Here is a 13,777-nt window from a genome sequence, read left to right on the forward strand (position 1 = left end):
AATCTGAATACTACATTGACAATAAACTAACACTATTCTATTATGTGCTGTTCACACTCATTGCTGTGGTCTTCAGTCCAGACAACGGTTTAATGCAGCTCTCTGTGCTACTCTATCCTGTGCAAGCTTCTTCATCTCCAAGTACTTATGGCAATCCACATCCTTCTGAATCTGTAGATGGAGATCAAGAGATGAATACACTAAGCAATTTTTACCCTCCACGCTGCCCTCCAATACTAAATTGGTGATCCCTTGATGCCTCAGAACATGTCCCACCAACTGATCCCATCTTCTAGCCAAGTTGTGCCACAAATTCCTCTTCTCCCCAGTTCTATTCAGTACCTCCTTATTAGTTATGTGATCTGCCTATCTAATCTTCAGCATTCTTTTTTAGTACCCATTTTGATAGCTTCTATTCTCTTCTTGTCTAAACTATTTATTGTTTATGTTTCACTTACATACATGGGTACACTCCATACAAATTCTTTTGGAAAAGACATCCTGACACTTAAATCTATACTCAATGTTAACAAATTTCTCTTCTACAGAAATGCTTCCCTCACCATTGCCAGACTACTTTTTATATCCTCTTTACCTTGACCATCATCGGTTATTTTGCTCCACAAATGGCAAAAGTCATCTACTACTTTAAATGTCTCATTTTCTAATCTAATTCCCTCTGCATCACCTGATTTAATTCAACTACATTCCATTATCCTCATTTTGCTTTTGTTGATGTTCATTTTATATCATCCTTTCAAGACTGTGTCCATTCTGATTAACAGTTTTTCCAGGTCCTTTGCTGTCTCTGACAGAATTACAATGTCATCAGCAAACCTCAAAGTTTTTATTATTTCTCCATGGCTTTTAATTCCTACTTCAAATTTTTCTTTTGTTTCCCTTACTGCTTGTTGAGTATATAGTTTGATTAACGTCAGGGATAGGCCACAACCTTGTCTCACTTCCTTCCCAACCACAGCTTCCCTTTCATGTCCCTCGACTCTTATAACTGCCATCTGGTTTCTGTACAAATTTTAAATAGCCTTTCACTCCCTGTATTTGCTCCCTGCCACCTTCAGAATTTGAAAGAGAGTAGTCCAGCCAAACATTGTCAAAAGCTTTCTCTAAGTCTACAAATGCTAGAAACTTCTAGAAACTTAGTTTTATGTTTTCACACTTATGACATCTAAATTCAATCAAATAAATCAGTGAGAAAGCTGAACTTTGAAGAAAGCTGCCAGCTCTTCAGTTTAATTATATAGATAGTGTTTATCTAGTTTTAGTAGATCAATATTTACCATTTCTGCCAAAGCTATTTGCTGGAGGCTCAATTTCACTTGAATAACTAGTTTTGTTTGTTCTTGTTTAACAATATTCCCAATAGTTTGTGTCTTGTTCTTAGAGTTCCTAAAAAAATTTTAATTGTAGCATTGTAACCATGATAGGAAATGTTTTGGCGTTGCTGCTAATGAAAACACAGCAAGACCGACAGGAGGAGCCCGTGAACAAACAAGATGGATGAATGGGAATGGAAGGACAAGCACAATGACAGACAACCGAGCAAGACACCAAGAGAAACAACAAAGTATTAAGTAACGGGGTCTCAAGAGACAACCTCAAGAAATCAAAACAATGCCCACTTGTAAAACGGGAAGTAAGCACACACAATGTAAACATGATGCCTGTAAGCAAGATATCAACTGAATCAACATGAGTACCAGACTGCCTCACTGAGTGGGATGCAGCCGCCTAAATACATGGCAGGGTATGTCACTATTGGCCGCTGAGACCATGTGCTCCATAGTGGCGCCCTCACATTAGACTCGGGCCTGGGAGTGCGCACAGCCACAGCTTATGGCGCAACTGCTGCACTGACGTCTAGTGGTCATAGAGTTCCATGCCGTCTGGCACGGGTTAAAAAATCGTGGTGCTCGGTATCAGACATAGTGCAGGAGTTTGGTTTTTTTTAATGACAGAGCACAGGGTTTAACAATAATGGTGGTAATGGAAATTCAAATTTTGGCAACTATATGTTCTCTGAATTATATAGAGCTTTCTGTTCCTACCACATGATACTTTAATTGCAGGAGTTATCTACTCCTTATCCTCAGTTGTGTTCAATTTTTTGCTCATTTGCTTGGAATGAAAGCCAGACACAAGAATTCTACATATGTAAATGTAATGCATTGCACAAAAATAGGTAGAAAGACTTTGATTGCTTGTTTGGCTTTTAATTACTGAAAACAGTGAAAATCACAAAATATGTGTGAGTTGTCTTCTAGTATGATAAAATGGAATGACCACATAAAACTAGTCATAGGAACAGCAAATGCCAGGCTGAGATTCACTGAAATAATTGAACCATTGCCAGATATAATTAATAAAGGTGATGGGAAAGACCCAAAGAACATTAGTGCATTTCATCACTGGTTTCTTAAATAATCACAGGAAAGTTATGAGATGCTCATCAAACTCCAGTGGCAGATGCTACACTAGAGACACAAATGTGCTTACTGTTACAATTACAAGAGTATATGTTCTAAGAAGTGTCAGACAACATACTACTTCCTTCACCATACATCTGGCAAACTGACTACAATGAAAGATTCAGAAAAAAATTAGAGCTCATGCAAAGGTTTGTCAAAAGCTATTTTTCCTGTGCACTATCTGTGAATGGAAATGGAAAAGGGGAATAATCTACACCTTTTTTCAATCCCTTGGAACATTAAAACTGGTTACATACCTTTATTAATGAATGGGGAAATGCGGAGAAAATTATGTTAAGAGGAAGGCAGTGATATAGTAAAAGCCTACAAATAATGATTGCCCAGTACTTTCTTTCAGTAGGAGAAATTCTTGATTGTACTAACAGACACGTATACAAATAGAAACAACTATCATAACTTTTGGAACTGTTAGTTCCTTCTTCAAGACGAAAAGCAGAATAGGTCGGAGAAGATCAGAAAGAAGGAGTAGGTCACTCAGATCCTGTCTCTTGTGAGGATGAGGTCTCTCTTGTACATAACCTGAACCCTGGTTCACATGCTGCCTTGCTACCAGTGGTATGTTTTCTGTCTGCCATCAGTCATTGTTACAAGATAGTGTTTGAGTACACTGATGTACTAGAAATTATTATCATGTATTTAAGTACAAGCAGGTTTCTTTGCAACATTGGTATTAGTTTACTGTCAAGTGAAAAACTTACATCAGAAAATTTAGGAGCAAGATACTTTTTAAAAGTATAATTAGTCAGGTGTGTGACATCATCTAGCAGTTCTGAATGACTTATTAATACAAATAATTTAGATAAAAGTTAGCAACTGAATTACTAGAAAATGTGTAACCTGAAGAAAAGTTAGTACTGAGTTCATTGAGACCTTGCCATGTACAGTTTTCGCTGCATCAACTTTTCTCTATCTACCTTAAGTGGATAGAACTGATGCCAAGAAAGAATAAGCTCCACACTTGCAAGATAATTTAACATATTTACATCAAAGCACGAACTACAACCATGGTGAATTAGTATCAAAACATACTGAGAGTGAGCACCACAACAGTGGAACAAAGAATTACAAGCATAAAATTATTACTGTTGTCTCTGTTCACTCATTGATATCACTTGTCACTATATTGGCCCCTCTTTTTGAAATTTGGCACCCAAGGTATATCAGAGTACTGGTGATGAACAGTTCTTCCAGCTAAAGCAATAGGTGGAGGGACTGTAGGCATTATGGTGTGGTCTGTAGCCTGAGGTCTGTGTGGTCTCTGAAGGCCATTGTTTGAAGCAGCCCACTCAAAGCCCCGTTGTCCTGTGCATTAAAGTGATTGGGTTTCACCTGCTCTATGGAGACCATTTTATGCTTTCCATTCCAATTCACCATGCAGTCGTTCAACAATCAGTGCAGCACTCAGAACAGATCTGTATGTTGTTGGTGGATAGGGGGACGTACAGTATCATCCCATAGCCAGACATGCGCTGATGTGGCCAGATCCTTGTGTATGAAAACTGCTTTGTTGCCATGATGTTATGGAGGATGCATGTTGATCCATGATATTCTCTCTTTTAATCATCTACCAAAATTGGACATGTGTTCCTCAGATGGTAGGATTGAAGGTTTGCTGGTCAGTAGATCAGCAGGTAGACATACTTTGTCACAAAACACCAACTCTGCTCGTGAACACCCTAAATCTTCCTTCACCACTGATAGAAGGCTCAACAACATCAGAACCAAAACTTTGATTGACTTAGAGCCGTGTACCATCAATGCAGCCTTCAGAGAATGGCAAAATCTTTCAACTAACATGCTGCTTGCTGGGTGGTAACCAGCTGTTTGAATGTGACTACAGCCGCATATCTGTAACAGACCTTGAAATATATAAGCCTTGAATTGTCTTCCACAGTCACACATATTCACTTGCAGTACACTACAGCCAGCAAACCAGCCTGCCAATAGTGTTGTAGCCACAGTGTCTCCTGAAATATTGGAAATAGGGAAAGCTTCTGGCCAGTGGGTAAATCAATCCACCACAATCAACATGTAGGAACATGGAAGAGGTCCCATGAAATCAATATGTAGGTGCGTAAAACAGGCTGTAGGTTCAGCAAACGTTCCCCTAGGCACATGCCAAGTGTCTGCTACTGACACTGTAAACAACATTGAGTTCAGTAGTGGAATCCTTTCTAACTCTGGACCATATGAACAATTTTTCCAGCAGTTTAGTTGAAGCCCTGACTTCCAGGTGTGCTAAATTATGAAAGGGGCAGAAAAGTTCTTTTCTGTGACTTGGTGGAATGCAATGATGTAATAAATCCTGTGATGTATCTCACCATAAGGTAACTCCCAGTTCTTTCACCTTCGCTTTATAAAACATCAAACCGTAAGACTGATTAGCCAACAACTGAGCCAACTCAAAGTCTTCCTTCTGATCAACCACTATTTTCTCTTAGCAGACTGCCTTGACACTGGTGGAGCTGTGATAAATAATCATCCACAACATTATTCATGTTGCTTATGAGTCTAATGTGTGTGGAGTATTGTGCCATGAAGTCTGCTATGCAACATTGATGGAGCGATGCTAGATCTGCCATCTTGGAAATTAATGCCGTAAGTGGTGCATGATCTGTACAAATTGTAAAGTGCTTGTCTTCCAGGTATTCTTCGAAGAATTTAACCACTGCCTAAATCGCTAATAATTCAAAATATTTTCACTGTTCTTCTGTCAAAAGCAGGGAAAAAACAACAAAGGTTGCCAATTACCATTGATCCTCTGTTGTAATGTTGCACTGACTGCCTCCTGACTGGCATTGGTTGGCACCATGACTAGGATGGTGTAATAATACGGCCTCCACTGTAGCATCCTTAAAATTCCTTAAAGACCTCCAGTAGATTCTCATTTCACAGTACCCTCATGTGGCTTGAGCTGAACTTTCCCTTCAGAAATGCAGTCAAAGGAGTCTGTTTTGCAGCTGCCTGTGGAAGATGGTGTCAGTGGAAATTAATAATTCCCAAGACTCTTCACAGTTGCTTGAAAGTCCTGGGAACCCCAAAGTCACAGATGAGTTGTACTCTTTCAGGGTTTGGAGATAGACCTTTTGTGGAAACAATGAACCCAAGGAACTCTACACTTTCTTTATCAGAAATGTACTTTGTTGATTACCCCTCAAACTTCTTAAGCCTCTGGAAAAAGGATTTTTGGTTATGTTATTCCATATTGCCATAGAAGACAAGAACATCATCCATCTAGCAAAACAGGAATGGAAGTCCTCTAAGAATCTGGTGAATAAACCTTATCCATCATTGTGTGGCATTTGTAACACCAAAGGTCATAAAGTTGAAATGGAACAAACCACCCTTTGCGACCAGAATCTGTGCATATGCCTTGTGGCAGTTGATAATGCTGAAAACCCTCACTCCTGCTATGGCATTGTTGCAGTCTGCCACCTGAGGTAACAGATATTTATCAGGAACAGTACAGGACAGGTGATGTGCACTGAGTATAGATGCCTTCAGTAATCTGTCTGCTTATGTCATCCTTAGCTGCAGTGAACCTTTTTGGTGTAAGCATACATGGGCAGGCCATTACAGGAGGTCCAGGTGAAGTCCAAACATAGTGTTGAGTGTCATGCTTGCAAGCAGTTTCCAGTTTCCTTATATTTGCCATATTTTTGCAATCTCTGGAAATTCTCGCAGTACTGCATCACATCTGCTGGAAACTTGTGCCAATCTAGCCAATTCCAGGAGTCAGTCAGAAGACAAGTCTGGAGCTAGTCAGAAGAATTGCAAAAAATCGGCTCCCAAAAATTGGTTCTTTCACTTTCACCACGAGAAATGGTCATGTGAATGTGTGCTGTAGCCCAAGATCGAGTGTCAGAACTTTTCTTCATACGATCTCAGTTCTGAAATTATTTGTCATCATTAGAGTTATCTGAAGCATGGAACCATTGCCTGTGAAACTTACAGCTGGTAACACACTGCAGTCAGAACCCATGTCTAGCAAAAGCATTGTTCCAGATGTGTTGACCATCACAAATAACCAGCAAGGCTACTTCTCAGTTGTGTATGCAATGCCAAAAAGTTTTGTCAGTTACCTCCTAACTGCCAGCTGCAGCTCCTCAAAACTATAAGTTTTCAAATCCATCCATAAATGTTATGCACTGCCTTCTTCTAGGTCTCTGAATTGCATAGCAGTCAATGCCTTCCAGTGGCATAAAAACTGTCCTATGCATCCCATTACACATCAGAGGTACACAACCTGTTGATTGATGCTCGTCGAATGGTGAGCCCACAGAAACCTTCTTGGGTGACAAACTCGGGTATGTTATGCATTGGCTATATATGGTAGTGAGTGACACCTGGAAACATGATATGGTAGATGCAGGGGAAAAGTAGTAGTAGTGGGGATATTTTTTTTTTTTTTTGCTGACTATCTACACCCTTCTGGGTTATCGAACTAGTTTGGGAAATTGCATGGACTGATGCACTGGCATGCATTTCCACTGAAACACCAATGAAACTAACACCATGAAGTTTGAACTGACAGTTTTTCTTTATTCCTGTTTCCTTTTGTTTACAGAGTGGCTATTTGATCACATTTTCATGCCACCATGCTTTAATTCTTTCGAACACTCCATCATTTGTTGTACTCTGCTTAGGGGCAGGGATGGCACTAAACCTGAGTCAGGACTGCCTTTACTGACAATGGTCAGTTTGGGACCTTCAGCCATGCCAGTCTGTTTGGCAATGTTACAACCCTTATGCTCTGTATATTCAGTCACCATTTCAGCTTTGTTGGCCAATACTATCTAAGTAATTTGGTGTGTGCTGCTAAGACAGTGATGATTGTTGGTGGTAGCTCCTCAAGCCATAATAACAGAAAGGAAGACTCAGGTTAGCTATAGCGGCCGGCACAAAAGTAAAGTCCTCAAGGTCACAGGTGCTGCCTGCCACCATCAGGGACTGCAGGCTGTGATTCGCCCGCCTCTCTGATTTGTTGCCATGTAGGTACTGTTACCAGTGTGGTAGCTCTGAACAGCTGAAAGCTCAGTGGTACCGTGCTATATCAAGTGTTCACGTCTGATCTCAGTGTCTTACTGTCTTTAGAAAGCTTCTTTGATGTGTGTTCTGTGGTGGACAACAATGCAGGAGCAACAGCCTACTTGTAGTACTCCTCTGGTCAGTGTGTGTAAAGGGCAGAAGAAAGACATTCATAAACAATGGAAAATTATCATATTGAATGTACTCAAGTTTTTGCTGATCTGGCTGACAATGAAGAACCGAGGAATAACTTAAATTGTGCGCAAATTCATAAAATTACTGCTAAAGTGTGTGGTGTCTCCAAGTCAACTGTAGGTTGTATTAGCAAATCTGTGTCATTGGCAGAATCTCCAGACATGAATGAGTGTTTTGATTCTCTAAGAAAGGGATACGAACATGAATGGAAATCAACCGACTTTGATGATTTTAACAAAGAGCTCATGTGTAGAACTGTACTTGGATATTACAACAGAGGAGAGTAATACAGGCTGACCTCTGTGAAAAAATTAATTACTCAGGCTTGGAGACCTCCATTCTTTGTCCTCTCTGCTCCCTTGGTTTCTGATTTAAGAAGTATAATGACGGACGGAAATTCTTAATGGAATGCAAAGACTTTGCAGCAGCAAGAGCAAAGTTTTTGCATACAGTGCACTTCTTGCTTAGTGAAGACACCAAGCCTGTAGTGTACTTAGATGAAACTTGGGTTTCACAGAACTACACCAATAAGTATATATGGCACAACTCCAAATGAAATGGCCGTTTGAAAGTGCCTACTGGTAGAGGTGGCTGATTAATCATTGCCCACACTGGTTCATTAACCACAGGCTTCATACCAGAGGCCAAACTTGATTTTTGTGGTGGGAAAAGTTGTTGCCAATCCAATTACCATTCAGAAATGAATAAAGAAGTTTTTAAGAATTGGTTTATTCGACTGTTGTCTGCACTGGAAGAAGGGTCAATTATTGTGATGGATAACACCAGCTACCACTCCATTCAGATAGAAAAGCTGCCACATTAAAATTGGTGCAATGCAGATATTATGCAATGGTTAAATAGAAAGAATGTTTCATTTTCAGTCCATGAAACAAAGGCTGAACTCCTGTCAAAAGAAGAAATCATATGTGTCAAAAAGACTTACGAATTAGATCAACTGGGAAATGAAATGGGAAACCAAGTGTCACATCTACCACTGTGTCACTGCCAGTATAATCCCACTGAATTGATATGGTCCCAAGAAAAGTGAGATTAGCAAAAAGGAATACTACTTTCAAACTCGCTGATGTCAACAAGCTAACACACGAAGCTCTTGACAATGTTACTAAGTAGGACTGGGAGACCTGGGTAAAATATGCAGAAGCATTGCAAGACACTGATTCCTTGAACAAGGCTTTAAGAGACACTTCCGTGCAATCTGGTTGACAATGATACACCTGGACAAAACAAGTGACAGTGGACATGAAGACATGGAGCTGAAAGATACTTCAGGTTAGGTAAGTGCTGTCTATGTAAAAAGCTGACTTGAGTTAAATGTTTGTCTATTCATTTCAGTTATAGAGGACGTGCTGCAAATGTTTTTCCCTTACAGTACACGTCTGATAAATTTATCACAAGTGGTGATGATTAGTTTACCTGAATGTAACTGTCAATTAAAATAAGACTGCCAGTTCTGCATTAATTAACAACAGTTTTTCCTGAAAACCTGTATCGAATGTCTTTACATTTGGATATAATCTTACTGCATTCAGTTTAGTTGTACATTCGGATTTTAACTTCTTTTTTCAGAGAAGGATTTACTGGCTGTTTCATAGTAAAGGTAATGCAGTTCGTAAAATGACAAAACATTGTAGTGCTTCTGTATCAACTGTATATATAAACAGTGCAGTAATATCAGAACAGTCCCAGCACCTATTCTGTTTCTCCAAGAAGAGCATAGAAATCTATGATATTTGATGACTTTTACAAAAAGCTAGAACATAGAATTGTATTACTTTAGTATGACAGAGGATAGTATACAATGGCTACAGAAATACAGGGTAATATCCATGATAAAACTGATTATTCTGGCCAGTCACTTCAATGTGCTGTCTTCTCTGCCCACTTGGTTTTTAATTCAGAAACTGTAATGATGGATGAAATTTGTAACACAAGACAGGGACATTGCAGTAGTAAGAATGAGGTTTTTGTGTACCAAGCACATATTGTGTGCTGAGAATAATAGGCTTACAGCAAATTTAGATAAATTTAGGTATCACAAAACCTTTCGAACAAATATTTTGCTTGACTTCAGTGAAAATATTGGCTTCAAAATAACTACAATTACTTCTGCGTAGCATATATTGGCACTTTGAGTGATTGATGCAGTCATGAAGGATATGTATTAGCAGCCAGTAAAATATTTTCAGGAAGTAGGGAATATTCTCAGTCATATTAAAGCAAACCGTCCAAACAAAACTCTTGGCGATGGCCTACAACGACTTGTGCACTGCTGTGCATAGAATATTGTGGAAGTAATTTGCCTCTGTACATGATACCATACAATAATTACGTCTGAAATGTTACCAAAAATAATTTTGTAGTTTTCTTAACAACTTTCTCACAGTAAGTTTCTTTGCAGTCCTGCAGAACAAAAATTCATCAGCGACTACATATTTCACTACACAGTTGGCACTACTTCACGCCTCTTACAATATTTAATTTTTTATCTCAGAATACTTTTATGCATCCAAAATAAAAGACACAGCATATGCACCTGTAAACTTTGAGGATGTTCATATATTTTTTTCAGTCCAATTACATTAGTGATTCTGTTACTATCTCAGGTTGAAGTAAAAAATTATTTTCCTCCAAAATTTCTTGTAACATTGGTTTTAATTTTTATCCTAGCAGCTACAGAGAATTTTCTTTTGGAATGTACTCCATCATATTCTATACTAAAATAGAGTTGCCCGATATTTTTTTAAATTTTTATGAACATTTAAAATTATTACTATAAAAAGAAACTGGCTTTGCGCTGGCCACTATAGTGAACTTTAGTTTTTACAATATTTATTTCAGTGACATGTCAGCAGTCAGTGTCTCCTGTAGCAGTTTATGTAATCTGATCTTTGGGGTTAAAAAGCACTCTTTGATTAACACCAATTTTAGAATCTCATGTCTCTGTGAACTTAATGAGTCCTCTGCTTGCATAATTTGTGTCTGATCCAAATATGCCACCACACAATGAAACCTGTCAAATGAAGCTAGGATGTCATGTTCAAAAATATGCTCTCTACCTTCCTGAACCATAGGTGCAGTGATTTTGTCCAGAAGGTTGGGAGTTTTAACGTTTCCAAAGTTCCTACTGTGAACTGTAGAGACTCTAGGTTCATTTGAAGAGTTTGCCTCTGCCGTGTTGTACTGTACAGCTACATTTTGAGGTAGGTGCTGTGGCTCCATCTTGATTGTAGCACCATCAGTATTGTTACTCATCAATCTAGTTCTTCAGCAGGGTCACCACTTTAGCTATCTGCCTTAAGTGGATAGAATTTATGGCAAGCGAGAATAAGCTCCACACTTGCAAGACAACTTAATACGTTTACACTGAAGCTCAAATTACAAACATGGCAAGTTAGTGCCAGAACATATTGAGAGCAAGCACCTAAACAAAGAAGTACATGCATAAACTTAAAACACACTGAAACATATCACTATTACCATTGTCCACTGATTGATTTCAACTGTCATTACAAACTAAAATATTTATCATGCACGGTATTGGAACTTGAGACAGAGAATATTGTCATCTCTTCCCAGAAGATTCTTCACCATTCTTGACTCAAAAGTCATGGAATGATGTTGCAGCCATTAGTCAGAAAACAGCTACCAGTAATTAACACAAACTCCAAAATCTGCACCTTGCCATTTTTTCATAAATCCCTTTGACTCATAACCTGAAGTCGGAAACAGCTTTACTCATATCAGTTCTATAGCAAATAAATAAATAAATACACTAGCAACTAAACAGACATTTATAAAACTACAGCACTGAGAACAATGCTGAATATTTGCTGTTACCCAGTCTTAGCAAAATTTGTCCACAGTTTTGTCATCCTCACTATAGCAGTTTCTTCTGCAGAATGGGGTTTGACTTCTGTTGGCATGGCAGTATTTTTGAAGAGGTAGGCAGTTTCATCAGAGTGACATGCACCTGTAACAAAGAATAAGAAGAATAATGTAGGTATTACAACAGTAGAAAGTGCAGGAAGGCAATAGTGATCATAAATGAAGAAATGCAGTCATTCTCCTGTAGCTGACTGATGTGTGGTCCATAAACATATTAACAACAAAGAAAGTTGCATGACCTTTCAAGTAAACAACATTCTTTAACCAGGTTATGTGCGATTCCTCTCTCCTCACATATGTACACATTTTTGTCTGTAATGCATGACTTATTTTTTAGTGATTGTGTATGTTAACTCATGGTGGTGGAAGGGAGTTGTTATGACATCAGGGGAAGACAGTATGTGTAGGTGGCACAGGAATGAGGAAGCCAGAGAGAGGAGAAATGTGTCATTCAACAAGAGCAGTAAAATGAGAATTCAGGGTTTGGATATTAGTGTACAACCAATTCAGTACAGAGGAGGAACATGTTAGTGGTAAATGATAGCAAAGAATGGGCTATGTGATGGAAAGGGTGCAACCAAGAATAAGCACACATGAAGTTTTAGGCCAAGGGGACTGTGAGAGTTTTATTTACTTCTGATAATGTTCTGAAATGGGGGGTGTTCTACCCCATATTCTACCTTTATCCTCCAAAGTAGTATTCTGCCATCCACACAACCTACAAAATATACTGATCCATCTTTATGCTAACACAGCTTAAAATCCTGTACCTCATGGGTATGCCCCTATTTAGGACACAGCTACAAGACTTGTTCCATACATCGACCCAGTGTCTCTCAGATACTCAACATCCTCAGTTTTGTGAATATTTAGTCTTCATTTTGTCATTGTCACTGTGATCCACTTGCCCATCTCTACCCTATTTCTAATACCTTCTCCTTGTCCTGTACATCTTATCTCCTACCACTCACCATATTTCATTCCTGGCCCCCATCCCCACTGTGATCCACTTGCCTGTCTCTACCCTATTTCTAATATCTTCTCCTTGTCCTGCACATCTTATCTCCTACCACTCACCATATTTCTTTCCTGGCCCCCCTCCCCCCAAACCCAGCCACTTTCCTCCAATTGATCTGCTTGGGAATCATTTATAAACAGCCAGTGTCACAGTGCCACTATAGCCATCTCTCTCTCTCTCTCTCTCTCTCTCTCTCTCTCTCTCTCTCTCTCTCTCTCTCTCTCTCTGTGTGTGTGTGTGTGTGTGTGTGTGTGTGTGTGTGTGTGTGTGTGTGTGTGTGTCTCTTCCTTCATTTTTGTTTACAAGAAATGCAGCAGAACTGAAACTACAATTATAGGCATTTGACTATTAATACAATCCTTCTAACAATATAACTATTTGTGTTTACACAGGTCTTATCAATGCTCAGAAAATAATCATTTTGTTGATAAGTAGGATACATGTGTTATAAAATTAGTACAATATAAATTCTCAGCCATAAAGCTTAACCAAGAAACGAAAAGGAAAATTTCAAAGAACTTTAAATGTTGCTGAATCACATTATTCAGAGAGAATTTACATGGTTAAAAATGAAAAGAAGTTAATCAGAGACACTCAGCAGATGAAACTTAATTATTTCATGAAGATATTCTTAAAATATTATGAACCCAGTTTTCCTTGCAGTGGGTCAGAGACATTTACTGTAGAAGATGAGAAAAAGTGTGGCTAATACAGGGTGTTTCAAAAATGACCGGTATATTTGAAACGGCAATAAAAACTAAATGAGCAGCGATAGAAATACACCGTTTGTTGCAATATGCTTGGGACAACAGTACATTTTCAGGCAGACAAACTTTCGAAATTACAGTAGTTACAATTTTCAACAACAGATGGCGCTGCAAGTGATGTGAAAGATATAGAAGACAACGCAGTCTCTGGGTGCGCCATTCTGTACGTCATATTTCTGCTGTAAGCGTGTGCTGTTCACAATGTGCAAGTGTGCTGTGGACAACATGGTTTATTCCTTAGAACAGAGGATTTTTCTGGTGTTGGAATTCCACCGCCTAGAACACAGTGTTGTTGCAACAAGACGAAGTTTTCAATGGATGTTTAATGTAAGCAAAGGACCAAAAAGCGATACAAT

At 38.8% G+C, this 13,777-nt stretch overlaps 1 protein-coding gene across 2 annotated transcripts in view; it reads right to left on the reverse strand.

Annotated features, from left to right (window-relative positions):
• Positions 1–13,777, reverse strand: part of LOC126334668 (juvenile hormone esterase-like) — a 113,742-nt gene that overhangs the window by 2,844 nt on the left and 97,121 nt on the right. For both annotated transcript variants that reach the window (XM_049997134.1, XM_049997133.1), the window contains one exon: positions 11,589–11,721. In XM_049997134.1, the coding sequence (XP_049853091.1) occupies positions 11,589–11,721 (133 nt within the window). The remainder of the gene's footprint in view (positions 1–11,588; positions 11,722–13,777) is intronic.

Source organism: Schistocerca gregaria, chromosome 2, assembly GCF_023897955.1.
Source record: "Schistocerca gregaria isolate iqSchGreg1 chromosome 2, iqSchGreg1.2, whole genome shotgun sequence".
Taxonomy (NCBI): Eukaryota; Metazoa; Arthropoda; class Insecta; order Orthoptera; family Acrididae; genus Schistocerca; species Schistocerca gregaria.